The sequence below is a fragment of the Rhinatrema bivittatum genome, chromosome 1 (genome assembly GCF_901001135.1).
Source record: "Rhinatrema bivittatum chromosome 1, aRhiBiv1.1, whole genome shotgun sequence".
Classification (NCBI taxonomy): Eukaryota; Metazoa; Chordata; class Amphibia; order Gymnophiona; family Rhinatrematidae; genus Rhinatrema; species Rhinatrema bivittatum.
This window is the reverse complement of record NC_042615.1, coordinates 576541615-576569599: the sequence shown is the minus strand read 5'-3', so window position 1 is coordinate 576569599 and position 27985 is coordinate 576541615. Positions and strand designations below refer to the sequence as shown.

General features: G+C 45.1%; 1 protein-coding gene across 1 annotated transcript in view; it reads left to right on the top strand.

The window, feature by feature from the left end:
* CNTNAP4 (contactin associated protein like 4) overlaps positions 1 to 27985 on the top strand; it is a 1044358-nt gene that overhangs the window by 622409 nt on the left and 393964 nt on the right. Inside the window, exon 12 of the mRNA XM_029616960.1 lies at positions 26558 to 26677. Within this exon, the coding sequence (XP_029472820.1) occupies positions 26558 to 26677 (120 nt within the window). The remainder of the gene's footprint in view (positions 1 to 26557; positions 26678 to 27985) is intronic.

Below are 27985 nucleotides of genomic sequence, written 5' to 3'. Positions count from 1 at the left end.
ATAATGACTCACCATTCTGGTAACTAATGGAAGACCTTCAAAATTTGAGTAAAGTGATCATAATAATGATAGCTGGTAATAAGTAGACTGGTGATGCTTTGGTTAAGTTTTAAAATCAGAGTTAAAGGAGAAACAAGACCAAGTTAAACAGAATTAAAATAATCAAGACTAGGAAGTATTAATGACTGCAAAACTGATCTCAGGTCAGGAACATTGTGGACTCGACCTTTAATTATGCCTTTGTAGGTAGTGATTTTCTTTGCATAATTTTGCATCACAATCACTCACCTATGAATTTATATGAAACTATGCAAAAAATGTAAGTAAGAAAAATAGCTGTTTGCAAAACAAAACTAAATGTTCTCATGTAAAAACAACAGAATGCATTTATACACACAATTTATCCTTTTAACACATGATTTTGCATTTTGTGAAGGTATATTTTAGTATCTTGGCCTCTTTGATAGCTAAGGCTTTACTAGAAATGAAGTAAAACTTTCAATGTTGCGTATTTGCAAGTAATAATGGTTCCTAAGTTTTAATACGTTTGTCAGACCTTAATATAAGGAGTCAGCTGATATAAAACAAAAAAAACTCTGAGAAATTGGAGGTCCTTTTACTGAATTGCTATATTTTTTTATGCTGTACTATTTAAAAACCCTCTCTCAAAAGGAATAACTATCTCCCCTGATCATTTTCAAATAAATCAAAAAATATCTTAGAAAAATGTATTCTCGTGTAATGACCGTCATATATGGCATCATCGTAAAATGTGTTGTATAGAAGACACAATATTTTAACTCTGCCGTGTTATATAATTTTGGGTCATTATATTTTTTTGTTAGAATAATCGTTGTGCAACCAGTGTGCTGAAAATTATTTTTAAAAACCCCACATGGTGCCGAAAATAAACTCAAAAGTCAATTTAGCTACATGAGGTAGCTGTACATAAAACCCTGACATGGTGCTGTGTTTCAAGTCCCATTCTGCTTCAGGGTGTCCTAGTTGGTAGTAGTTGCATTCTTGCATTTATGGCACCACTGTGGTAAGGTCCTAATTCTGGAAACTTTTAACATCTGTAACTCAAGCACACATTTATGTGTTTAAAATTGAAGGAACCAAAAGTGATGTAAAGTAGACACTGCTATAGAGCATACCAACCTGCTTCGGCAAAGTACAGTAATGAGCAATTCATTAATTGTCCTGCTGCATTTGTTGGAGATCCTGAAATTAAAAACACCAAGGGTGAAAATGCAAATACAGTTAAAAACAGATTTGAACACTAAGGCGATGGCCAGGACAACATAAGTTGCCACCAACTATTACAGTAACCACTATGGTTTGATAAAGCAAATGGTATTCAGTTTGTTCGATAAATCTGTCTGGATCTATGGTGTTCAAATTGAAGATCCAATACTATTCCTATTTGTTCAAAATTGCTGAAAAATCACCTCCCTCCTGGGCCTCACAACCTTTTTCAATACTGCCATTGCAAATCCTGAAATTGATGATGCTGTTCAGTACAATGAGATACCAATGGAGCAGTAAATGACACCGTGATCAGCTGACTTTTATGTTCAGGTATTTGAACTCGAGTAGTGTGTGCAGTACGCCCAATATAGACCAAAGTACAGGGACACTGGAACATGTACACCACCCCAGAGGAATTGCAAACTGTACGGCTTTAAGAAAGATGACCTATTTAGTCTGGGGGTGTGTACGCTTTCAGGATAAGCATGAACACACCACCAGACTAAACAGATCGTCTTTCTTAATACGTCACAAAGCAGATAGTTGTTTTCAATAGCAGTGTATACTTTTTGTCATTTCTGGTTCCTTCCATTTTAAAACACGTATATGTGTGCTTGAGGTACAGATGTTAAAAGTTTCCAGGATTACGATATTGCCATGGTGGTGCCATAAATGTAAGAATGCAACTAGGAACCCCTGTAGTAGATCGGGACTCAAAACACGGCACTGTGTCGGGGCTTTATGTACAACTATTTTATGCAGCTAAATCGACTTATGGCTTTATTTTCAGCACCATACTGGGTTTTTGAACACTATAGCATAAAAAATATGATAAAAATTTAGTAAAAGGACAACCAATTTCTCTGAGTCTTTTGAGTTTTACATCACCTGACTCCTTATATTAAGGTCCGACAAACTTATTAACACTTAGTAACCATTAGTAACTGGAACAGTGTAGTGTAGGATTTTTTATGATTGTTCTAAAGTTTTCACAACATATGGTTTTGGGCTTTTGGTCCATGTAGAGAGAGGATTTGCAAGTGACAAAGATAATTGACTCACTTGTTCAATTTTCCATGCCCTGCTGTTAGAGGACAGTAAAATGCAGAGTCATCTTGGGTAATTTGCTATTACTTTAAATAAATCTAAGTAATCAACAAAAAATAAAAAGGTAGATTTTTTCACTAAATGTGGTTTATTTTCATATAGCTGAAAACCATATTGCCAACATCAATGTTTCTCAAGTTGTTGCCCGAATATCCCAGTCAATCAGGTTTTCAGGATATCCACAATGAATATACCCAAGGATCCTTTGGCAGGAGATTTATTCTTGGCCATTGCTGTTTTATAAACTAACCTGTTCAGGCTTGCCCTGCTGTACATTAGAGGCAGTGAAGAAATCACTGGGGCTTCTTGCCTGACTGCTCTGTTTGCTGTTGTTACGAGGCCCAACCTGCTGAGCGCCATTTCCTGGAATCTCATATAGTATCGTTCATCTTTACCAGTCGAAGCATGGGACTGAAACCCAACCTACAAGACAGAAACCGGTAGGAGATTTAAATAGGGGTTATTTCTGCCATCTGCTCACCTAAGGGGTGACACAAATCTGCATGGACTGTCCACGTATGTTAATAAAAGAACCCACATGTTACTAAACTTCTTAAATCCTTAGAAAAATCTTAAACCATATAATAAAATGACCTGTCATAATAGGCACTACTGGCAAAGTTTTGCTGGTTATAAGGCAATGAAGGTGAGTCTCTGCCGGTAATGCCTATTATGACAGGTCATTTCTATTATTTATTTATTTGGACATTTTATATGCCATCATTCCATGTATATATCCAACAGTTTAAGATTGTTCTAAAGATTTAAGAAGTTATGTAACATTTCATTAATGTATTTAGTATGTTCCTCCCCCTTTTTTTTCAGAATAATTTTTATTGAATGAAAAGCAGCATATGAACTTGAACATGAGCACCCCGCTGAGCTCCAAATAATACTAATAAATACATATAAACCATCGAGCCAGACACGTCGGTCAGGGCAATCATAGAAAATACACATAAAACACAGTAATACAGTGCTATAAGTACACAATTTTTCGATACACGATATCGACTTTCGCAATCTACATACGTGACATATTCTGTATCTCTTTTTCTCATCAATGCTGATGTCATGCATGGAATAATAATATAAGGAAAGTTGTAGAAATGGCATAAGAGGCTTTTCAAAGTGTACATTTCTGGATAATGCTTTTTTTGTGAAAGTATGACAGTTGCTTTGAAACTGTGTAAGCAGGTCCATCACATTTATAAAGGTATTATTTATAGCTGCTGTAGCAAACCAAATGCAGCTCAGGTGTACATGATTCACTAAAGTCCTGAAAGGTTAAAACTGCTTCTACATCACAAAAAAAGGGCTCATTACTAGTTGGTTCAATTAAGTTATAAAGGCTTGGAACAGCAGGAGCACTGGGATTTAAAAGCACAAACCATAGGTGGAAACCAATGCAGCAAGAAGAAAGGCATCAATGCACCAAGACTTACAGAGAAAGGTATAGTAGCAAGCTGGGGGGGGGGGGGGGGGGAAGGGGGGTTGTCTTAAAATGCATCAAGTAGCATGGACTGGACTAATATACACACAGTAGACAATGGCTTTGGTTAGAAAAAAAGCACATAACATCAACACCTGCAGGAATTGAGAGAGGAGTAAGGCGGAAAGCACAGTGGTATGAATCCCAAGGTATGAAATGAGGATTAAGGCAGCAAGGAGAGTGGCATCAACCCCCCCCCCCCCCCCCCCCCCAAGAAATAAAGTGAGAAGTATGAAAAAAACCACACAGTGGCATCAAAATCTCAAGTCATAGACTCACGGGAATGGCAGTAAACAGTGGCAAAAAACATCTCAAGATATAGTGAGAGGGACAAAGGGCACCATCAAACAGCCTACTGCATTGTGAGAGAAGGAAAGCAGCGCTAAGAGTGGCAAGAACACCCCAAAACTTCATAAAAGCAACAACGAATACCAACATTAGTGGCATAAATACCTCAAGGCACCTAAAGAGAAACAAAGGCCACTAACTGTAGTAGCATGTACATCACAAAGCACCTTACAACCAAAATAAACCAACAAAGGGTATCAAAAAAATAGTGGTAAAATCACCACAAGGTATCTAAAAAGGAGCAAAGGGCACCAGCAGTAGTAAAATGAACACTATAGGGCACCAGCAATGGTGGCATGTGCACCACAAAGCACCTAACGGGCAACAATGAGTACCAATAACAGTAGTATGAATATCACAAAACACCTAAAGAGGAGCAAAGGACACCAACAGTAGTGACATGACCACCATAAGACATCTAAAGAGCAACAAAGCATCAGTAACAGTGCCATGAACACACCAAGACACAGTGAGAGGGAAGGAGGCAGTAGCAGCAGCAGCATTTGAACTGCCTTTGGAAAGAGGTATGTCTTGTTATAAGTGGCGTATTCATCTTACTCATTACTGTCTCTCTCTCTCCGTCTCTCTCTCACACACACACACACACACACACACACACACATACCAGTGTGGAGACTGTCTCTCTCCCTCCCTCTCTCTCTCTCTCTCTCTAACACATACACACATACACATGCGCGTGTACACACATGCACGCACACAAAGGCAGAGACCGCATTTTTGCTAACTCCATTACAACTTGTACTCACTAGGGATGTGAATCGTTTTTTGACGATTTAAAAAAATCGTCAGATATATTTTAAATAGTCAAAAATCGTTAGAGCCGCGATACAATAGAAATTCCCCCGATTTATCGTGAAAAATCGTAAATCGGGGGAGGGGGAGGGAAGGGCGGGAAAACCGGCACACCAAAACAACCCTAAAACCCACCCCGACCCTTTAAAACAAATCCCCCACCCTCCCGAAACCCCCAACATGTTTTAAATTACCTGGTGGTCCAGTGGGGGGGTCCCGGCGTGATCTCCCACTCTCAGGCCATTGGCACCATTTTGGCTGCCACTAATATAAATGGCGCCGATGGCCCGATAAACCCCCCCCCCCACCCGACCCTTTAAAATTACCCCCTTAGCCTCCCCCACTCTCCCGACACCCCCCCAAAACTTTTTACACATACCTGGTGGTCCAGGGGGGCCGCGGGCAGCGATCTCCCGTTCCCACGCTATCAGCTGCGCTAAAAAAAATGGAGCCGATGGCCCTTTGCCCTTACCATGTGACAAGGCAAAGGTAGCGCCGGCGCCATTTTGAATATTGGCAATACGGCCCGCGTGCAGGAGATCGCTCCCGGACCCCCGCTGGACCCCCAGGGACTTTTGGCCAGCTTGGGGGGGCCTCCTGACCCCCTCAAGACTTGCCAAAAGTCCAGCGGGGGTCCGGGAGTGACCTCCTGCATTCCGGCCGTATTGCCAGTATTCAAAATGGCGCCGGCGCTACCTTTGCCCTCACTATGTCATAGGGGCCGACGGTCGGGAGAGTGGGGGAGGCTATAGGGGTAATTTTAAAGGGTCGGGGTGGGGTTTTTTTATCGGCGCGGGCCTCACTAAAAAAAATTAGTGATGTGAATTGGAATCGGAACCGATTCCAATTCACATCTCATAACGATCAGATTTCCCCCCCCCCCCTCCCCATCCGAACCCGATCGTTAAAACGATCGGGCACACGATTCACATCCCTAGTACTCACATACCTCTTGTAATTGGCCATGGATGTTATGAGACAATATCCAACCATCATCTTCTAAACAATAGGAATTCTGTGATGTATGTAAAAATGTGTCCAGTCTCCTTTTTTTTTTTTTTTTTTGAATAGTAATGTTTATTGAGTGTTAACCAAAGATAACAACAGTCATATTGAGTACACTAGAAGCACACATAACAGTATAAATATGCATCAGAGAGCAGAGAAGATTGAAACGGCAGATAACCGTCATCTCTGCAACCTGTCAACATGACCGTAACGTATTCACTTATAACAGAACACCCCATTTTAAGGAGGGTCACATCGCCTCCCAGCTTTATACCCCTGTCCCGTCCCCCCCCCCCCCCTCCCCTCCCACCCACCCAAGCAACAGAATGTCCACAAGGATGGGGATGCACAGAGGAACACAATCAGAATACTGAGAACAATAATGAGAAAATAAGGAGAAATTGGAGAACAATGGTCAAATGTTAAAGCTCAAACCCAAAAACCAATCATGACATGAGGGGACATAGTCAGAAGCATGTTGTCATGACTGAGCAGTATACTTCAGTGGGGACCAAAACTGTATTCGGCAGACACAAAGGTGAGAAGTGAATCATCATAGATCGCAATCACCATTGCATTTGCAATTGCGTCTGCAGAGGGGCACACTCATGTAAGCAGTCCCGCTGATAATCCACAGTCCAATATGCCAATAAGGTGTGGGAACATCCAGACCCAAGCTCCCACGATAGAAGAGCAATGGAGCTACCAGTAACAAGGAGATCCTCATGTGTGTGATGATGATGATGGTTGGGGCAGAGAGAACCTCTTGGGAACCAATTGTCTTTGAAGCGCATCGGGCAACAGGGATAAGTAGGGATCCCATATCTCTTGGAAGAAGGACAAACGTTTAGATGTAAGCGTGTGGGCCAATAAATGCTCCAGATGCAGTAAATGGTGAAGTTTCTGAATCCATACTGCTGATAAATCCGGAGCAGAGACCGTCCAGGAAGATAGTATTGCCGACTTTGCCATCAAAGCCAATTTATCAAGCAGCAAGCGTTGAGGCACAGACAACCAGTCAACATGAGAGTCATATAGGCCCAGTAGCCAAATTTCAGGTACGAGCGGTATATCCGAGTTCCAGAGATTGGTAGCTTTCTTAGCAATCAAAGACCAAAACGATTGTACATATGGGCAAAACCAGAAGCAATGCAATAAATCCGGTTTGGGATCTGAGCAGCGTAAACAACTAGCTTGAGATACGAGTCCCATATGATACGCATGCTGTTGAGAGTAATAGGCGAAATGTAACAACTTGAATTGTTTGTCTCTGAAAATTACATTATCTACCATTTTAGGTATGTTCACAAAGCAGGATAAAAAGGAGTCGCTGGGGATTGAAGTGCCCAAACCGGAGTTCCAGGATGCCAATAGGGATTGAATATGTGTTTGAGGTTTAAGGTCTAATAAACCCTTATAATACTGGGCACATTTCAAACGTTTGTTATCCATCCCCAGCAACAGATTATGTACAGAGGCATATACCGGGAATCCGGGGTGTTTACTGCACTGTACCTGGATGAAGTGTCTCAACTGAAGAAACCCATAATGGTCTTGGTTGGGCAGCGAGTATTTAGACTGTAGCTCCTGAAAACTGAGTAAATGTCCCGAAGCCAAACCAGAACTAAATAGTTGCGAGATCCAAATCAGTCCTTTCTCTTTCCAGGTAGTGAAAAGTGAACGAGTCATCCCAGGGGGGAACAGTGGACAGCCGGTAATATGCAAACAGGCGGTGATGCCCGGTCTATGACCTAGTTGCTTGCAGATGAACTTCCAGGCTTGACGCATAGGCTTGATCATTGTACTATGACGTAAGTGTAGAGGTAGCATATCGGCTGGCATATGTAAAATAGAGCTTAGAGACCAGGGAGCCCCCCAATCTTTGTAAAATTGCAATGGAGTAACATAGTCTGTATCAAAGAGCCAATCCCGAATATGGCGGAGCAAACAAGCACAGTTATACAAAGACAAATCCGGGCAATTCAGACCTCCAGTCTGCTTTGACTGCATTAACATTTGTAAAGGGATGCGAGCACGCTTGCCCCCCCAAATAAACATATTCAATGCTCGGTTAATTTCTTTAAGATCTGAACGAGACAGCCAGGTAGGCAACATTTGAAATAAATATATCCAGCGGGATATCTCCATCATTTTCACTAATTGTATCTTCCCTGACAGAGAAAGGGGGAGGTCCCTCCACTGATTCAAATTACGAATCAATTTTTGCTTTAAGGGGCTTACATTTAGGGAGTATAACTGGGATGGGTCCGCTGGAATTCGAACACCGAGATATTTGAGGTCGGAGGAGACCCACTTTAAAGGGAACATCCCGGCCCATGAGCCCTGCAAGGTCCCCGTGATATCCAAGGCCTCCGACTTATCGGTGTTAATTTTCAAGCCTGCGAAGGTACCAAAGGCTCTCTGGATGTCAAGCACCTCTGGTAAGGCCTGCATTGGATTGCGAAGAAAGATCAACATATCATCCGCAAAAGCTGCTATAGTAAATGGAGTGGAAATACCGTGAAACCCAGAGATCCGCGGGGACTCACCCAACCTCCGCAGTAAGGGATCCAAAGAAAGGACATATAAAATAGGCGACAAGGGGCAACCTTGTCTGACACCCCGTTGAATAGAGATGGTATCAGAGAGCATGTCGTTAACCATGAGATGAGAGTTAGGGGACTGATATAACATAGTGATCCTGTGGTGAATGTTCCCTGTTATCCCAAATCTACGCAAAACAGAAAACATATATTCCCAGGCCACCCTATCAAAGGCTTTTTCAGAATCGAATCCGACCGCCATAGAGGGGTGGCCCTGTTGCCTAGTGACTTCAATTGCCGACAATAATTTGATAACTGTTGTACTGGGCTTGCGGTGTTTAACAAATCCAGTTTGATAGGGAGAAATAATATCTGGAAGGACCGTACTCAGACGATTCGCTAAGATACGGGCATAAATTTTTAGGTCGCAATTTAATAGCGATATGGGACGATAAGAGGCGGGGTTTAACGGATCTTTCCCAGGTTTGGGTAAGATGGTAATATAAGCAGTATTGAAGTCACTAGGAAATTCCCCCACGGACTCCGCTGCCCTAAAAAACTGACATAATGGTTTGGTCAGTTGGGGTTGTAAAATCTTATAAAAGTCTGAAGGGAAGCCGTCTGGACCCGGAGCTTTATGGGGCTTACTTTGCTGGATGACATGCTGAACCTCTTGTTCTAAAATTGGTTTATTTAAAGCCTCTAATTGAGAGGCAGTCAGTTGCGGCAATGAAAGAGTTTGAAAAAATTCCTCCTCATCTCGAAAAGAGCCCACTCTATCTTCTGTGTACAAGTGACCATAAAAATCTCGTAAAACCTTACAAACCTCTGAAGTTTTGGTAACCAATTGCCCAGTGTCGGTGCGGAGACTGCTAATAAAGTTTTTCCTACGTTTAGTGGCTACTAATCTGGCAAGTAAGCCTCCCGCCTTATTCCCAAAACGATGGTAGTTAAGCTCTGCATGAGTTAGAGCCTTCTGAGCTCGCATATGAAGGAGGGAATTTAGTTGATTTAAACATGCCCAATAGGCATCTTTAGTAGCTGGTGACGGAGCTTGCGCTAACATTCGTTTCCGGTTTTTTAAATCCCTTTCTAGCTGCAAAATGGAGCTCACTATCTGCTTTCTCCTTTTAACAGTATAGGCAATAATTTCGCCACGTAGAACAGCTTTCCCCGCAGCCCAAAAAAGGATTGGTTGATCTATGTGCTGTTTATTATTCCTCTCAAATTCCTCCCACTTTAGGCGCAAATACTGATGGAATTGTTTGTCAGTGCCCAGACTGCTCGGAAAGCGCCAAGAGCCTGAAGTACGTGCCTCACGTGATAGTTTTAAACACACCCACGTTGGAGCATGGTCTGATATGACTATGGAACCCACGTCAGCCTCCTCAACCCTAGCGAAGAGAGAGGAAGCCACAAGCACATAATCAAGACGAGACATGGTTTGGTGCGCTCGGGAGACATGTGTGTACTCCCTAGCCGTGGGGTTCAAAACCCTCCAGACATCTAATAAATCCAACTGCCTGCATATATAAGCAATGTCTGACTCTTTTGGTATTTTATAACTACTAGGGATACTTGATTTGTCTAAGGTTGCATCGGATACACCATTAAAGTCACCAGTCAGGATCAAAGAGCCTTGAAGGTGCTCCAAGATCTGAGAGAGAAGAAGGCCAAAAAATTTTCTATCAGGAGTGTTAGGTGCATAAACATTACAAATAGTGAGAGGCTGCCCTTCCAGCATGCCTGCAATGATAATAAACCTGCCCTCCGGGTCTGCCACTTCTTTAGAGATAAGGTAGGGAGTATTCTTGTTCACTAGTATCGCCACCCCTCTCTTGCGACCAACTGCAGGAGCAAAGTGACAAGTAGTCACCCATTCCCTACAAAGCTTTTTATTTTCCAGAATATTGAGGTGCGTTTCCTGGAGGCACGCTATATGCGTGTGGAGGCGGGCCAGATGTTGAAAAACCTTTTTCCTTTTAATAGGACTGCCAAGGCCATCCACATTCCAGGAGACTACTTTATATGCAGAGCCCATTATCCAGCGTCACCTCAAAATCTGCATTCCAAAGTAACCGCAATGAAAAGGGAAAGGAAAGGGAGGCCCCCAGCCTAGCCCCCCCCTCCGCCAAAAACCATGTCACTGTGGTGGTATAGTAAGCCACAACCCTGTCCTCTAAAACAAGACCAGCAGACGCGATTCCCTGTGCGATACCCCCATAATACAAGAAAAAACAAAACCCCCACCACCCCCACCCCCCCCTTTCCCCCCCATGACTGCTAACCCTACACAGGCTAAGCCTGAACGAGAGCACGCAGGGATGTGTTGGGAGCATAGGACCCCCCCTCCCCCACTCCCTTGCACGTATTCAATCAAATAAACAGTAAGAAGAACTGTCAAATTAGGGTACATCACTTATTTAAGTCCTCCTGTAGCTGTTTCGTGGCCTCCGGAGATGAGTACACTGTCCAGCTCCCCTCCCGGTAGACTCTCAATTTCGCTGGAAATTGCAGCATGAACCGGACTTGTTTTTCAAAAAGCATATTGCACACCGTTGAGAAGGCCTTCCGTTGCGCTGTGACCCGCGCCGAATAATCCGGCGCCATGCGAATGCGATGCCCTTGATACTGCAGATTAGGCAGTTTCCGTGCTGCTTGCAGCACACTCTCTTTGTGATGATAATTAAGGATTTTTATAATAACTATCCTCGGGCGAGGGTTCAGCCCGGCGTCTGAAGGTCGTGGGCCCAGCCTGTGTGCCCGTTCTATTTCAAAGCGAGACTGCATTTCGCTTAACCCAAGGGCCTCAGGGATCCAAGCCATCAATGTAGAACGTAAGTTCTGGTCCAAAATAGACTCCGGGAAGCCGAGCAGTCGCAGATTCGACCTCCTTGATCGATTTTCCAAATCATCAGTTTTATCCTTTTGTTCAGCCAGTTCTTTTTCTAGAATATGGACTCGGTTTGTGAGGGCAAGTACGTCATCCTCTAAGACTCCTGTGCGCCCTTCCACCTGGTCGAGCCGGGGAGCAAATTCGGATAAAGCCGATTGTACAGACGTCAGTTGCTCAGAAAGCCCGGTAAACTTGCTTTCCAATGCCTGCAATATCGCCTCTTGCAGTTCTAATGTAGTCGGGTGCGCCGGCTGCACACTAAGGCTCCGTTCTCCGCTACTCGTTTTCTCCGTGTCCGCCGCCATCTTAGCTCCAAGGCCTCCGGGCTTTTCCTTTTCTTTCCTCGCGGTTTTCGGCGGCATAATCACCGGCGACTTATGCATATAATTTGTGATCGACATAAGCCACAAGTTGGAGCAAACAGAACCCGGTAATTCTGTACAGGAGGGCGGATGGAGTGGGATTAGGGGGGTCCTATCCCCGGAGCGTTGCCAGATGCGTCCGGCCCCGTTCACCACATCACGTGGTCTCCCAGTCTCCTTTTTTTATCTCAGCTTTCAATCAATTTGATCAATGCTCGATCTGTGTGCAAGATATTGTTACGCATGGGCTCCGGACAGGAGTCGTGCACACCACCCAGCAGGGTGGCTCCAGGTGGAGAGAGACAGGAAGCTCGAACAGAGTCAGGTACCAGGCTGGGTCAGGGCAGGCAGCAAGAATCAGAGTCTGGGTTCAGGCTGGGTCAGGGCAGGCGGCAAGTGGCAGTGTCTAAGTACAGGCTGGGTCAGGGCAGGCGGCAAGTGGCAGTGTCAAGTACAGGCTGGGTCAGGGCAGGCGGCAGTCAGCAGTGTCTGGGTCCAGGCTGGGTCAGGGCACAGTAAGCAGGGCAGGGCAGGTCAGAAGGCCCGTAGGCCACACACACACACACACGGAAGGCCCGTAGGCCACACACCAATAGCGGGGCAAGGCAGGTCAGAAGGCCCGGAGGCCACACACACACACACGGAAGGCCCGTAGGCCACACACCAATAGCGGGGCAAGGCAGGTCAGAAGGCCCGTAGGCCACACACACACACACGGAAGGCCCGTAGGCCACACACAAATAGCGGGGCAAGGCAGGTCAGAAGGCCCGTAGGCCACACACACACACACGGAAGGCCCGTAGGCCACACACCAATAGCGGGGCAAGGCAGGTCAGAAGGCCCGTAGGCCACACACACACACACGGAAGGCCCGTAGGCCACACACCAATAGCGGGGCAAGGCAGGTCAGAAGGCCCGTAGGCCACACACACACACACACGGAAGGCCCGTAGGCCAGGTATGGAAATCAAGGAAGAAGGCCAAAAGGCCGCACAAGGCAAGGCAAGGAAAGGAAAGGCCCGAAGGCCACGCAAGGTAAGGCAAGGCAAGGCAAGGATAGGCCCGAAGGCCGCGCAAGGCAAGGCAAGGATAGGCCCGAAGGCCACGCAAGGCAGGCTAGAGCAGGGAGCCCAGGTGAGCTCGATGCCGAAGCACCGAGGCAACTGTCAGGCAGGGTTAAGAGGGCACACCCAGAGCATAGAGTGGACATAGGAGATGGACTGGGCCTGTCAGGAAAGCCAGCCCTAGAGGGACCCCTGGTGGTGAGGCGGTAGCACAGCAGCCACAGCCGTAACAGTACCCCCCCCTCAAGGCCTCCCCCTCCTCCTGGATCCCATCTGTGCAGGAGGTAATCAAGAATAACGGGAGACCACTCCGGGGGTGATGCGGCAGGTTCAACTCCTTTCCGAGGCAATAAGGCAGTCCATAACCCCTCCTGGGACAAGGCGGCAGGGTTAGACCCCTCCTGGGGTAGCAGAGGCGGTGCAGATTTCCATAACCCCTCCTGGGGTGACAAGGGGAACACAAACCCCACCTGGGGCAGAGAAATAGTCCGTAACCCTTCTTGAGGCGATAGTAGGACCGGTCCGGACCCTTCCAAGGTCGGCATTAAGACCGGTACAGGCCCCTCCAGGGGCGGCAGCTGGGCCAGTACAGCAGGCTCGGATCCTACTCGGGCAATTGTAGCAGGCTCGGACCCCTCTCGGGGCGTTGTAGCAGGCTCGGACCCCTCTCGGGGCGATGAAGCAGGCTCGGACCCCTCTCGGGGCATTGTAGCAGGCTCGGACCCCTCTCGGGGCGTTGTAGTAGGCTCGGACCCCTCTCGGGGCGATGAAGCAGGCTCGAACCCCTCTCGGGGCGATGAAGCAGGCTCGGACCCCTCTCGGGGCATTGTAGCAGGCTCGGACCCCTCTCGGGGCGATGAAGCAGGCTCGGACCCCTCTCGGGGCGATGAAGCAGGCTCGGACCCCTCTCGGGGCGATGAAGCAGGCTCGGACCCCTCTCGGGGCGTTGTAACAGGCTCGGACCCCTCTCGGGGCGATGAAGCAGGCTCGGACCCCTCTCGGGGCATTGTAGCAGGCTCGGACCCCTCTCGGGGCGTTGTAGCAGGCTCGGACCCCTCTCGGGGCGATGAAGCAGGCTCGGACCCCTCTCGGGGCATTGTAGCAGGCTCGGACCCCTCTCGGGGCGTTGTAGCAGGCTCGGACCCCTCTCGGGGCGATGAAGCAGGCTCGGACCCCTCTCGGGGCGATGAAGCAGGCTCGGACCCCTCTCGGGGCGTTGTAACAGGCTCGGACCCCTCTCGGGGCGATGAAGCAGGCTCGAACCCCTCTCGGGGCGATGAAGCAGGCTCGGACCCCTCTCGGGGCGTCAGCAGGACCGGTATGGACCCCTCCAGGGGTGGCAGCAGGACCGGTATGGACCCCTCCCGGGGTGGCAGCAGGACCAGTTCAGCAGACTCCGATGGCTGACTCAGGAAGTCTGTCAGTAGGACTGGTTCGGACCCCTCTGAAGACGGCAGCAGGGCCGGTTCGGCAGGCTCAGATGGCAGAGTTAGAAAGTCTGTCAGCAGGGCTGGTGCGGACCCCTCCGAGGACGGCAGCAGGGCCGGTTCAGCAGACTCAGGCTCTTCTCGGGGTAGTGCAGCAGGTTCAGATGGCAGAGTAGCATGGTTAAAGGTAGTGTGCATGGAAGACACAGATTGTACTGCCGTGGGCTTGATACCTCGAGCCAAAGTCTGATGCTCCTGATTTTGTTTCTGGAGGAGCAGTTTAGAGAAGGCACAGGCAGTTCTAGGACGTCTAGGGAAGGTGCTCGTTAGTGTCCACTTGGCAGCTGTGGGAAGCTGAGCCCTGCTAGAGTTAATCAGCTCTCTCCGTTGTAGAGAAACCTGTTCCCGAGGCTCTAGCACTGGTCTCACAGAAGCCTTCTTGGCCAGGTAAGTCCTGGGTTTTTCTACCCACAAACTGCCAGCAAAAATGTCTGTTTTAGTTGAGCCAGAAACAGAATACTGGTTAGGAGAGCTGATAGCTTTTTCTAATTGCACAGCTGGTCTTAGAGCAGAACAACAGGGGCAGGGTTTGCCTGGAGGTAACAAACACGGGAGACAGGAGCATTTCCACCACCCTGGTTTAGGAGCCAGACAGTTCAAACACTCCTGATAGACAGAGACATTTTTCTTGTTGCAGTTATTGCATGACCAGTGTTCCTGACCAACAAGTTCACAGGCTAGACAGTTCTGATAGCTTGGATAATTCAAAGTCTGACAGGAATGGCAGGTATAAAACTTTAAAGAAGGAGGCATCTTGAATTAGTGAAAAGTTGACTCACCGGCAGGACACAGACCTATCTCTTCCCCTGGAAAATGTGATGGCTTCGGCATACTGTTACGCATGGGCTCCGGACAGGAGTCGTGCACACCACCCAGCAGGGTGGCTCCAGGTGGAGAGAGACAGGAAGCTCGAACAGAGTCAGGTACCAGGCTGGGTCAGGGCAGGCAGCAAGAATCAGAGTCTGGGTTCAGGCTGGGTCAGGGCAGGCGGCAAGTGGCAGTGTCTAAGTACAGGCTGGGTCAGGGCAGGCGGCAAGTGGCAGTGTCAAGTACAGGCTGGGTCAGGGCAGGCGGCAGTCAGCAGTGTCTGGGTCCAGGCTGGGTCAGGGCACAGTAAGCAGGGCAGGGCAGGTCAGAAGGCCCGTAGGCCACACACACACACACACGGAAGGCCCGTAGGCCACACACCAATAGCGGGGCAAGGCAGGTCAGAAGGCCCGTAGGCCACACACACACACACGGAAGGCCCGTAGGCCACACACCAATAGCGGGGCAAGGCAGGTCAGAAGGCCCGTAGGCCACACACACACACACGGAAGGCCCGTAGGCCACACACCAATAGCGGGGCAAGGCAGGTCAGAAGGCCCGTAGGCCACACACACACACACGGAAGGCCCGTAGGCCACACACCAATAGCGGGGCAAGGCAGGTCAGAAGGCCCGTAGGCCACACACACACACACGGAAGGCCCGTAGGCCACACACCAATAGCGGGGCAAGGCAGGTCAGAAGGCCCGTAGGCCACACACACACACACACGGAAGGCCCGTAGGCCAGGTATGGAAATCAAGGAAGAAGGCCAAAAGGCCGCACAAGGCAAGGCAAGGAAAGGAAAGGCCCGAAGGCCACGCAAGGCAAGGCAAGGCAAGGATAGGCCCGAAGGCCGCGCAAGGCAAGGCAAGGCAAGGATAGGCCCGAAGGCCACGCAAGGCAGGCTAGAGCAGGGAGCCCAGGTGAGCTCGATGCCGAAGCACCGAGGCAACTGTCAGGCAGGGTTAAGAGGGCACACCCAGAGCATAGAGTGGACATAGGAGATGGACTGGGCCTGTCAGGAAAGCCAGCCCTAGAGGGACCCCTGGTGGTGAGGCGGTAGCACAGCAGCCACAGCCGTAACAGATATACTCATCAATTCACAATATCGTGAAGGAAGTGTCTCCCAGCTTTGTCTTACAGAATTATGGCTGCCTGATTCCGACAACATAATTGTTAATTGGCTATGCCCTGCTGGCTATGATGTTGTGTCAAAAACATATATAGACAAGTAGCTGGCTTATTTGTTGCATTTCAACAAACCTTGAATGTACACATTATAGATATTCAGATGGCATCAGTGGCATACCCTTCCTTTGGCATCCCCCCCCCCCCCAAGGTTCACCCCTCCATCCCCTCCCCCCACCCCCGAATGATCTCCAGTTCCCCTCTCCCTCACACAGGGACCCTCTCCCTCTCTCTCTCACACACACACATACACACACACACAGCCTATCATACAGGCTCACTCTCTCTGTCACACACACAGTCTGGCTATCACCCCCTGTGAAGTCCCGTAGGTCTAGTTTCTCCTTGTAACTCCCCTTTAAAGTCCTGGTAGAGAATGTCACCTGTCCCTGGATTGGACACTCCCCATCCCCATGCGAGATGTCCTTGTCCATTGCTGTTGGTACTCACAACAAGCAACTGTTATTTGTAATCCACTGGTGGGGCCTTGGCTAGCAAAAAATCTTCTGTTCTGTCTTGGCTCTAAATCAGCTCAAGGAGACAAACAGGCAAACAGCACATGGAGGATCTGGGGGTAGATCCGGAAGTTTTTACATTGGTGTGCCATGGTGTAGAGTGAAATTATGGAATACACAGCAGAGCAGCACTATATATTCTACATTGGGTAGGGAATATATTAAAGCTCCACCCATTTTGTCCAAACTCTACTTTTGACAAATCTGAAGTGCATTCTATGACACACCGGAATCAACATAAATCCTTGTTGTACCTCTTTTCTGCCGGTGTGTTGGGAATAGCAATGGGGGTGAGAAGCCAGGTCCAGCAACTGTATCCCATATCTCATGCGGCAAAGACAGAATGGGGGCATGAGTCACACCACAGTCACTTTGACATCTTGCTGCCAAATACAGCATGCTGTAAGACATTAGAAGCTAGCCTATAGCTTAGCCTCAGCCATAAAAGCCTATTTCCGTACCCTAGGTGCAAGTCACCTTTTTCTGGAAGACAGTATAGCATTAGTTGAATTTAGATCACATCTTCCAGATTAATAAACTGTGCCAGCCCCTCACAACCAAGCTAATTCTACTTGTTTTTAGACGTCATTAAACTCTAAAGCAGTATATCAGAGGTTCCACACCTGGCTTAGCAGAAAAACGTCTACCTCATGGTCTGAATGTGCATGTCCCTGACTGCTCTGCAGTATGTCCTCCACAGATATACATTTTTCTGCCCTGACACAGGGAATATACTAGGCCCAAAAATGCACCAGTCATTGCTTATTCTTTACCTGTATGATGGGCAAGACAAGCTGTGCCTGGTATCCTGGCTGACCATCACTAATAGCCCACACCTGATCTGCAAGTACCAGCAGTGTGGACACTTAAAGGTTGTGATTCACCTGTGAGATTTCTACTGGTCAAAATGGGAGGATTGGAAAAGGGCTTTTCACAGTGAACCTGTAGAAAATGTGTAGTGGTTGTTCATACACCAAGCTATATGGCAAGTGCTTTGTTTGGTCTCATAAGATCTGCTGGCCTCTCGAACATGGGGAGAGAAAACCAGGCCTTGGTGCAATGGACTAACTGTCAAGTGCTTGTCATGTCAGTGATGCTGTTACATCCCACGTAGCCCCCTCCCCCACCCATGTTCTTGCCATTTGCGGCAAACACATAGCCAGAGATGAATAGAGAAAGAAGCAACTGTCTTACTTACAAGCCAACTTTCACCATAGAGGCTGTCCTCAAAATTTTCAACTGCTGAAGTATAAAGGAATTGTGTGCAGCTCCAAGGTACCTGGCCGCCACGTCAAGGATGCTCATTTGAGTGTCACAGACCACTTGCAAGTTGAAGGAGTCAAAGAGCTTTCTGTTGCGGAAGCACTCCTCCCTGTCACGGGATGGGATGATGGCTAAGCGAGTGCAGTTGATAGCTCCCAGAACATTGGGAAAGTTTGCAATGGCATAAAAGCTTCTCTTCAATTCCATCAAGTTCTTCTTGTCCTGAAGAAATGCTATGTAGTGATTTATGCGGTCAGATATAGCTGTTATGACCTGGTTCTAGACAGTGGGAAAAGTGTTTTGGGACATTTCCTTCATGACCCCTACTGTCGTTTGGAAGGAGCCGCTTGCCATGAAATGGAGGGTGGCCAATAATTTGGTGAGGACTGGCACAGCATGGGACTTTCCTGTGACCGGATCCAGATCCCCTCTCATTTCATCATATAATTCCTGGATAGCTCGAGAGCTGAGGTGATTCCTGCTCACCACATAATCCTCTGGCATGCAAAGCAATGAGGCTCGTGAAGAAAAGATGCACTCCCTGTATCTCCTCTGCCGTGCCCACCTGTTGTGCTAGGTGCTGCCATAGCACAGGACCCTCTCCCTGTAGGACCAGTGGCACAGGCTCCAGTGCAGAAAGTTCCCTAGAAGAGGTTGGAATTTCCCTTGCCTCTTCATCTAGTTGTTGTTCCTCTTGTTGTCTGCAGTGAGCCTCCTGAAGCATCCTATACCCCCCAACAAGTAAACTTGTCACAAGCATTATGGGTTTAGGAAGACAGGCCAATTAAGAACTGGTGTTTTTATTGGCCCAAAAAGACCTGGTAGGTGTGTCTGATAGCTCTTTTAAATGCCTGTAATAATCTCTGCGATACTAGCTGCAATCTGCAATAATGGCCATGGATACTCAATAAAAAGTTTTTTCCCATGATACTGCAAGAAAAAAAATGGTGACATTAAATCCCATGTTAGCGTGCGTTATTCTTTCACTGAATGCAGTAGAACCCCTTAATTTGCATAAACCCATCCCACTTGCATACGAGAATTAAAAGTTACATACTAGTTACCATTATGCTATTTATCGCATGCGCAATGTGCGTTAGACCCCATGTAACACGCGCTCGGGCCCTAACTCAATTTGATGAATGAGCCAGATAGCTAGAAATCTACACAATCATCCATGCTGTCCTGTAGCCTAGGGAATAGGGAGATAAAATGGTGCTAGCCTCAAAGTTTTTTTTCATTTACAGCTTGACCAAAAGAGAAAGTCACTGTGGATCCATGCAGTCAGGATAAGCTGGCTAAAAAAATGCTTGACCTTGATGATTTCTTCCCTGTCCCTTCATGCCCTGGCTCAGTACAGTCTACAGTTAGCATGATATCACTGATTGCTAGTTTGCTTTGGGCAGCAAAAATACTGCTTCAGTTTTGCTTGTCCCCAAGACTTTAATGGGAAACTAAAAGTAATACAAAAATAATTGTTGATTTTTTGAGGTACAGGTCATTGGGGCACTGGTCATTCTATGAACCAAAACAAATCTTCCTGATTTGGTTAAGATTCCTTATTCATTTTAAATTAATGCATACTAGGAATGTGCAGGGTCAAAAACATTTGTTTTGGATCATTCATTTGTTTCATACATCACAGTTATTCGTCAGGTTCATTTGAAATGAAAGAAAAATATTAATTCCTTTGTGACTTCACTGTAAGAGAAATAATGGCTAGGGCCCAGGCCTGATGCCAGGGCCTGGCCCAAGCCTGGTACTGTTGCCTGTTGCTGGCTTGTTGTTGATGCCTGGCCCAAAGCTGGATCCCATCTCTGAGGACCATACTTAGGTCTGAGGCCCAGCCCCGAGCATGACATCAAGGTCTGGATAAGGCCAGATCCCATTGTCAAGGCCTTGACCTGGCCTGATGCCGGGTCCTGACTCAGGCCAAGACCTGAGGCTCAGATCTGCACCCATTGCTGGAGTCTGGCCTCTAGCCAGGTTTCATCACTGAGACCCAGACCTAGGCACAAGGTATAGGCCTGAGGACTAGCCTAGTTATGACATTGGGGCCTGGCCGACATTGACATTTTTGGCTTTAAGTTAATATGCTGCCATCTGATCAGAAGAAAGGTGCCCCAGTGACATATGAAGCTCATCCTTCTATCATACAGCATCATTTTTCATCAAAGGAAGAATAAAGAAGACCTGTGGAAGGCCTGGTCCAGGGTCTTTAGATCTGGGCCTTGGTCTAGCCCTAGGCGTATGCTTGTACCCCAGTGAAGGGACACAGATGGCCATGCCCTTATCTTGGTGATGTGAATTTGCTTTGGGCCTGTGCTTAGTTTTTGGGCCTTTGTCTGTGCCTAGGCAGTGGGACCTGGTGCCCCAGTGTAGGATCTCAGCTTTGGCCCAGGCTTGTGCCTTGATGACGGGCCCTGGAATCAGACCTGGTGCTTGGCTTTGGGCCAAGATGATGGGAGCTGACCTTGAGGTGGGTCCCAGCAATGGAACCTGGTCTCAGTTCGGCTATGACATTATACCCAGGCCTAGGCCTTGGTGATAGGATCCAACCTTGAGTCAGAGTCTGGCATCAGACCTAGTCTTAGGTCCAGACCTTGGCAATGGAGCATAGCCTTTTCCAGGCCCTAGCATCAAACCACACATAGGCCTCATGCCCAGGCCTAGGCCTCAATAATGGGACCCTGCATTGGGCCTAGGCCTAGGTCTTGGCATGGCGGGGTATCTCATCCAGTCTTAGGATTGAGCCTCAGCAATGGTATCCAGCCTTGGGCCAAGCTCCAGCATTGGACCTAATTCTAGGCCCAGGCTCAGGCCTTAGCGAAGGGACCAGGCCTTGATGATGGGATCCTGCTTTAGGCCAGGACTAGGTTGAGGCCTTGGGCCACCAGAAACCTGTTTGTTTTAAATGTAGCAATGCAAAAATAAAAAAAAAAATATTGGGGTATTTTCTTCTGAGCCTAATTTTGGGTCATTTCATTCATATGAACCAAAAAAGGATTAATTTATTATGTTTTATTGATTTGTTTAAAACAAATACACATTCTTAATCCATATTTATAGCCAAGAATATTTAGAAAATATGTAAATATGTTTTTAATATATGTTGCAGGATGATACTTTAAATGAAAGAATAATTTCTTATTCAGTGTAAAGAGACTGTATCCCAGCCCAATTCTACTATTTTGCCTGGAAATTGACTATTTTCAATTTCAAAAGCTGTTTAATACCAGCTTGTTTACTCTGGTATTCACCTACATTTTATATCTATTAATATTTTATATTAATTTGACTGATGAGGCTGAAAGGATGAGACTACATTGTGCCTTTTGTAACTTTAATTTAGATTTAGTTTGAATCTGTTAGGTACATATTACCAGTAAAGGCTTATTTTATTTGTGGTTTTATTAATGTTATTAATGTAGCTAGCTGTGCTAGAATGCTTTATATTTTTTGTACATCGCCTTGGGTTATAAGGTTAGGTGATTATTAAGTATTGTTATTTATTAGGCAGTACATGCAAATCTGTCTAATGTACATTCATTGAAGATATTCTGAAAACTTGAATGGCTAAGGGGAGTGCTGGAGGACTGGCTGGAGAAACAGTAATTTAAACTATATGGAGATTTATAGTTTTCTCATAAAGGTTTTACTTTGGCACAAACAGTACACAGCAGTTGGTTTGCTATTTTTAGCCAACTATAAAGTTAGACACTCTGAGGCTGATATCAGAGGCTTTCTCTGAGTAAATGTTGGAGTTACCTGGCAAAAATCCAAGAATCGAAATTTCTGTCCTGCTCCTCTTTTAAATTTTGCCCATGTAGCTTATTCCTTATTGTGGGCTGACTGAAATTTAAAGGGCTAATTTTAAAAGCCCTGCACGCGTGAAATCCAGGAGGTACATGCGTGGATGGGATGAGCGCATGCTGCACGGATTTCGAAACACCTGCGGCCACATGTGTATCTCACGGTACGCGCAGAAGAAAGGGGTTTTGGAAAAGGAGTGGGCCAGAGGCAGGGTCTGGGTGGGGCATGGGCGAGCTTGGACAGAGCCATTAGGCAATAGGCACTATTCCATTGAAGTGTGTGCTGGGGGGCCGACCGGACTGTGCAAGTTGCTGCTGCTCTGGATTGCGGATAAGTAGCAAAACCAAAAAATCTAGGGTAGGTAGTGGGATTTTAGGGGTTGCGGTAAGTAAGGGAAAAAAGGTAGGGGGTTAAGGAATTTACCTCCTAGTTCGCTCCTTTATTGGAATAGGCCTTTTCCATCGCTGTGCGCATCTACTAAATTTCCCCCAACTTACGAATGCGAGACGGCACACATGTGCGTGGGTAGCAGATTTTATAACGTGCGCTTCGATACACACATGTTATAAAATCACCGAGTCCATGTGCACTCGCTGGTAGCCGTGCGCGGGTCTTAAAATCTACCTTTAAGATTTTAATTCTGGCCCTCCATGCGATAAGCTCTGTTTATTTAGTTTTTTTTAGTTAATTCATTTTATATTTTTATATTCTTCATTTCAACACTTCAAAGCAGATTGCCTTCAGGTACTGTTAACCATTTAGCATTCAATTTACTTTCTTGCCTTCTGCATTTCCAAGAGGAATACCTTTTAGCTGTTCCTCCAGTAAAGGCAATTCAGTCAGTAATAACCTGTAATCAAGCTTTTTCTTGTGCTATCCCATATGGTGGAATAAATAGCCACATAGATTATACCTTTCAGATGATTTAATGACATTTAGGCAGGCATTAAACACTTTTTTTATTTTTTCTAGCTAGATTGGATAATTCTTTCCCTGAGCTTTTCTCTAACTGCTACTTGTTTTATTATTGCTGATGCTTTTATGAGATGGATTTATTGTTGTTTTATTATATGTGATTCCGATTAGTCTGTGTAAGTAAACTGTAACTTGCTGTGAGAGATTTCAAAACAAAAAAGAACAAGATAAAATCCCTAAATAAATATTATTTATAGTCAACTATAGTTTTTTGGTTTTTTTTACTGCATTGATTTCTTGGATGTAAAATACATTTTTATTTATTTTTTATTAATTGTCAACCAAATGATTGAAGGAGGTGAGAATAGGATAGGTTTACCCTCTTGTGTATTACACATTGCCAAGGAGAAATATAATTAACATGGAAGAACACTAGAACTGCTTTTCATATTCCGGTTATGAATCTTTTGTGATGGTTTCTGCATTTTACACTGGCTGGTATAAAGAAAAATATTAGATGAATGAGTGCCTTGGGACTTTCTTTGAAATTAAATTCATAGTAAATTAGGGTCTTTTCATTTTAGCCAAAGGAATACTGTTCTTTCTTATAAATTAGAGCTAGCCTTGTTATTCTGTTACATCTTATACCATCTCTATCAGCAGCTTCTGGTGGTACTGCCTCAAAATGGGATAATATTAAAGTCGGCAGCTTTGCCAAATTATCAGCCTCCCTATTTCCAATTGTTTCCCATTGACTGTTTCCATATCTATGACAGTCATCTTGGATTCAAGTTCTTCAATTCTATTAGAAAAATAAATATTTATCCTCAGTGCAAACACATTTTGATTTAGGACACTAATATTTCTGGCAATGATAAAGAATATGAATACAGATAAAAATCACGAGAGCCATCTAGTCTGCTCATATTCTGCTAGAGCACAAATTCAGCTTGATCGCCCGCTGTACCCTTACTTCCATATAATCAATTTGAACTCTGCAATGATGTTTTAAAGATTATGTAGCTTATTTCCAATTAGAAAAGGTGAACCATAATATAAGCAGCATATAGCGTTAAGAATCTGTTATAACAAGCAAGAAGTAATGACTGTGACAATGACTGCAAACAAGCTTCATATCTGTTTGTCTCCAAGTCAATTCCCTGGTCTAAGGCCCAAGTTTTAGGGGGTTATTTACTAAAGCTAGCGCACGCGAAAAGGGAAGTCCCTTTTCACGTGCGATAGCAAAAAAGGGGCGGAGTCGGGGCGGCATCTGCCCCGGAAGAGGAGGAGTCGGGGCAGAGGCCCCGAGGACATCGCGGACAGTGAAAAGGTAAGGAGCCTTTTCGCTGCCCATTTCGCACCCAATAGCACCACCTTTTATGATGGCGCTATTGGGTGCAAAAGCCGGCAGCGATCGCACCGCAGAGCTGCCGTCGCTGCCGGCTTTCGCAGGCCCGCCCCCTGCTTCGCCCCCCCACCCCCTTTAGCGCGCGATTCAGGGAGCCCTGTGACATTGGTAAATCTCAGCTTTAGTGACATATAGGGAAAGTTGCAACAATTTAGAGTATGGCTATTAAAAAAACCACCAAATAAAGAATGTACTGGTAAAGGTACATTTTCAAAAATGTAATCCATGTAAAAATGAGCATATATAAGTGTAAATAGCCTCTACTCAAGTATGCAATATATATAAAAGTCCAAGATAAGCATGGATTTTCACTTTCATGGGTGCATATACATACATAACAAAGCTGAGAAACCAGGAGGGTCTTGATGACCTGGAAAAGGACTGGGCAAATTGGTGGACTTGCTGGTTATAATGATAATTTTACTCACATGTGCACATTTTAAAATATTCCAGTTTACATGTGTGAATCCTGATTTAAGACCTGTTTTATTTTTGTACTTAAAATATATTGTGCAAATATTTTTAAAATAGGTGAGGAAAGTACTCGCGTTCAATGCATTGAAATACATGGTCTCAATGCATTGCATGTATTCTCATGTTAGTAAACATAGGTGCATTTTATAATATGTACATTGTACATATATGATATGAGCATGTTATAAAATGCTATGATAAACTATGTGCAGCCTTCAATATGTCGTTGGGCGCAGTTGTCTGAGTGTTATCCTCCCTATCATTAAGGTACTCACTTTTTCTTTTTTCTTAAGGGAACAAACCATACATCTCCACACAACTTAAGATTTCTTTTGCATTCTTGAGTAATATATAAAGGGACTATAGACAAACAATTTAAGGGCCTATTTACTAAAATGCAGTAAACAGTGTTGTAAGTGCCATTTTACTGCGGGTTAAAAATTTGCAGTAATTACAAGTATTACAATTTAGTAAATCCTGCAGAGATTTTTATTGCAGTATTGTGTCTTAAAAATTTAGGTTTTCCGAACTGCGACAACATGTGATGGTGGACTCCATGTTAAAGGGACTTCCAGCTTCTATTGCATTCTAATCTCCTCCCCCATCAAAACAAGCTGTGGTGGCCTGTGATCCAATGCTGAAGTTCCCTAGCTGCCCCCTCCCTCACCTGGCATATTAATATTCACTATGGCATCCAACAAGTAAGCTCTGACCCTGATGAATAACTCCATCCATCCTCCAAAGTCTGTCCCAATGTAAATAAAAAACTTTCAGTCTTTCCCCATCTTTCCAGACCTCCTCTAGTTTACCCACTAGCCTTAGGATCCATAGGAAACGAGAAAGGGCATGACATTAGCTGACACAATTTTTAATTTTTTCACAAGTGGGGCAGAAGTGATTGGGGATCACGTCTATCCCCTTTGAACCCTAGAGTTAGTGGGTTAACATGGGGGCAATTATGGGGAATTGAGGTGATATGAGAAAGTCACGGGGATGCTTCTCCAATAGTAGGGTGGTCTTTGGAGGATTGAGGGGTTATTCATCAGTAGTGGGGCTTACACGCTGGTTGCTTCAGTGAATAATGTGCAACGTGGGAGGATGGGCTCACACAGTTTGCCAATCATACAACTCATTAGAATGTTTTTTCTTATTTAGGACATGGTTAAATCTCTACTTTCTGCAGCAAATTTGGACTCATCATGAAGTACAGGATGTACCTAGGAGTAAAGGCAGCAGACAATTAGGGGGTAGCAAGAGAGCCTGAACCCTATAAACAGAGTTATATTAGCGATGAGAGTGGAAATGTGCTGTTGAATTGTCTTTGAGAATGTATTTTTATTAAAAAGTTTCATTTTCTGTAATAGATACTGTGCAAATATGCAATTCAAAGAAAGACGTACAACCAACCAATATCTCTTGCATTTGCATTAATACTCAGAAGATATAGATAAGGAGGCAAGAGATAATATTTGATTTCATTTCCTCTTGACAGCAAAGGGAATATAAGTTACCAAATGTTATTCATTTTGACATTACAGTACCTGATTGCATTCTGTATGCATTTGTCCACCTGTCCTTTGCTATTCACTCCTGGTAGGCATTTGAGATTCCATAGAAACTGTTGTTTCCATAAGAAATAAATCACAGTATCTTGCAGATAAATGAAAATAACGGTTCTTCTCACCATTGTCATCAGTTGTGTGTGAATGCTAGAGAGTTTAAGCCCAGAGCAATTTTTCTTGCCCCAAATAAAATGCAGAATAATATCACATAATTTATAATGGAAGATGTTCTTTTCCAGCTATCTATGAGCAATCGTGTGAAGCTTATAAGCACAAAGGGAACACTTCTGGCTTTTACTATATTGATTCTGATGGAAGTGGACCTTTGAGACCATTTCTCGTGTACTGCAATATGACAGGTAAACTGATAGACTTTCTTAACTTACTGTAGTGTCTGTAAGCATTCTCAAAACATCCAAATATACAACTTGCCCTTACCAGGACTGTTACTTTAAAATGTTGATTTTATAGTGGGTGGCATAATGTTATATCTGGGCACAGATAACTAGGAAATGAGCCTAATAAAACAATGATTTTATGTTGTTCTAGGTATTCAGGATATATTTACCTTGCTTCTCTAGCATATACTATTGTGACTTCTGGACATGTGCTTTTTTTTCATTGACATTAATACAATTGAATAAATAATCACATTTTGTGGAAATTCAGAAACAAGTACAATATTTTGACTTGTGTTCTAGTCGAGTTGCATTTAACAATGCTAAAGCATGCATCCTTTATCTTGGTGGTATACATGCATGATTTCATTGGTTTATAAATATAAGATAAAAATATTAACCTGTATTGTACTGCATAAAAACTAAAAACAATCAGCATTTGATAAATTGAAGGTACAAAATGAATCTATACCAACGTATGTACATATGCAAGTTAAAAAGGACCATAAATAATACTAATTAATTTAACATGGGCCATATTTAAAGTGCAGTCATCACTTGCCATACTGTATTTGAAAAAAAAATGTTTTAAATCAGTTTTAAATTCAATTCAAGATAGCTTCAGACCATCATTTTACAGTATAAACCAATCTGAAAAGTATTCCTAAGCTCAAGATTGATCTATAGGGAGAAATTACTACTTATCTGATAATTTCCTTTTCTTTAGTACAGACAGGTGGATCCAGAACCAGTGGGTTATGCACCTCTACCAGCAGATGAAGACGGAGCAAAGCTGATGTCATATATACCCCCTTCACTGTCATCAGTCTGCCAGTATTCTCTGCAAAAGCCAACTGTGGACAAACTAACAAAAACTTGATTATTAACAAACTTCAATGCTCAGACAAGGAGTACAATAACACTAGTCTAGGGTCTGGATTGACACTTACCAGTACTCCCTGGAACATGCAGCCACTCAAGAGGACCCTAGCACAATCATTTGGCAGCCAAGGGTGGTAAGGTGGATCCACCTGTCTGTACTAAAGAAAAGGAAATTATCAGGTAAGTAGTAATTTCTCCTTTCTTAGCATTCAGGCAGGTGGATCTAGAGCCAGTGGGATGTCCCAAAGATACTTCCGAATGGGGCAGGTGCTGTCTGCAGTCCAGTCAAAACCACATGTGCGAAGGCTGCGTCCTCCAGGGCATGCACATCCATGTGATAATGCCTGGAAAAGGTATGTAAGGAGGATCACATCAATGGGAGACAAC